Source organism: Octopus bimaculoides, chromosome 21 (genome assembly GCF_001194135.2).
Source record: "Octopus bimaculoides isolate UCB-OBI-ISO-001 chromosome 21, ASM119413v2, whole genome shotgun sequence".
Taxonomy (NCBI): Eukaryota; Metazoa; Mollusca; class Cephalopoda; order Octopoda; family Octopodidae; genus Octopus; species Octopus bimaculoides.
This window is the reverse complement of record NC_069001.1, coordinates 27297682-27298127: the sequence shown is the minus strand read 5'-3', so window position 1 is coordinate 27298127 and position 446 is coordinate 27297682. Positions and strand designations below refer to the sequence as shown.

Here is a 446-nt window from a genome sequence, read left to right as displayed (position 1 = left end):
TGTCTTCACAGTAATAATTAGTAGGAAAAAAATGCATTGATACCGGGGTACGATTTCATGCGACTCGACAACTTGTCTTGACCGCAAAAACTATGAACCGCTTCTTGGATCATATTAAGGTAATACATTGGGCGTTTTGTCATGTGTTCATGTCTTTCGTTAAGAATGAATTCTGACCAGAAGTCAGAGGGACGAGTTGATGGTTGTCTAGCCTAGCGTCATCTGATTTTGTCTTGCCATTTTTGCGAGATGAACCCAAACAAGTAATAGCGACTCTCAGCTCTTGTGATACTTCGGTACAGAATGGCTGCTGCAAAAGTCAAAAGAGAAAACAAGAATTTATAATTAGATTACATTCTAAAAACATTTAAATATGTGCGTTTGTATGATTTAAAAAAAACAACTTTTAAACATTCATAAAATAAATAGTTGTTCGATATATATAT

The 446-nt window shown here is 34.8% G+C and overlaps 1 protein-coding gene across 2 annotated transcripts in view; it reads right to left on the bottom strand.

Moving 5' to 3' along the window:
* Window positions 1-6: 6 nt before the first annotated feature.
* The window catches only part of LOC106876162 (glutamate receptor ionotropic, kainate 2), a 148901-nt gene continuing 148461 nt past the window's right edge, over window positions 7-446 (bottom strand). The window contains exon 10 of one of the 2 annotated variants that reach the window (XM_014924587.2): window positions 7-310. In XM_014924587.2, coding sequence (XP_014780073.1) covers window positions 140-310 — 171 coding nt within the window. In that variant the 3' untranslated portion in view covers window positions 7-139. The remainder of the gene's footprint in view (window positions 311-446) is intronic. The other variant, XM_014924588.2, reaches the window with a different exon arrangement.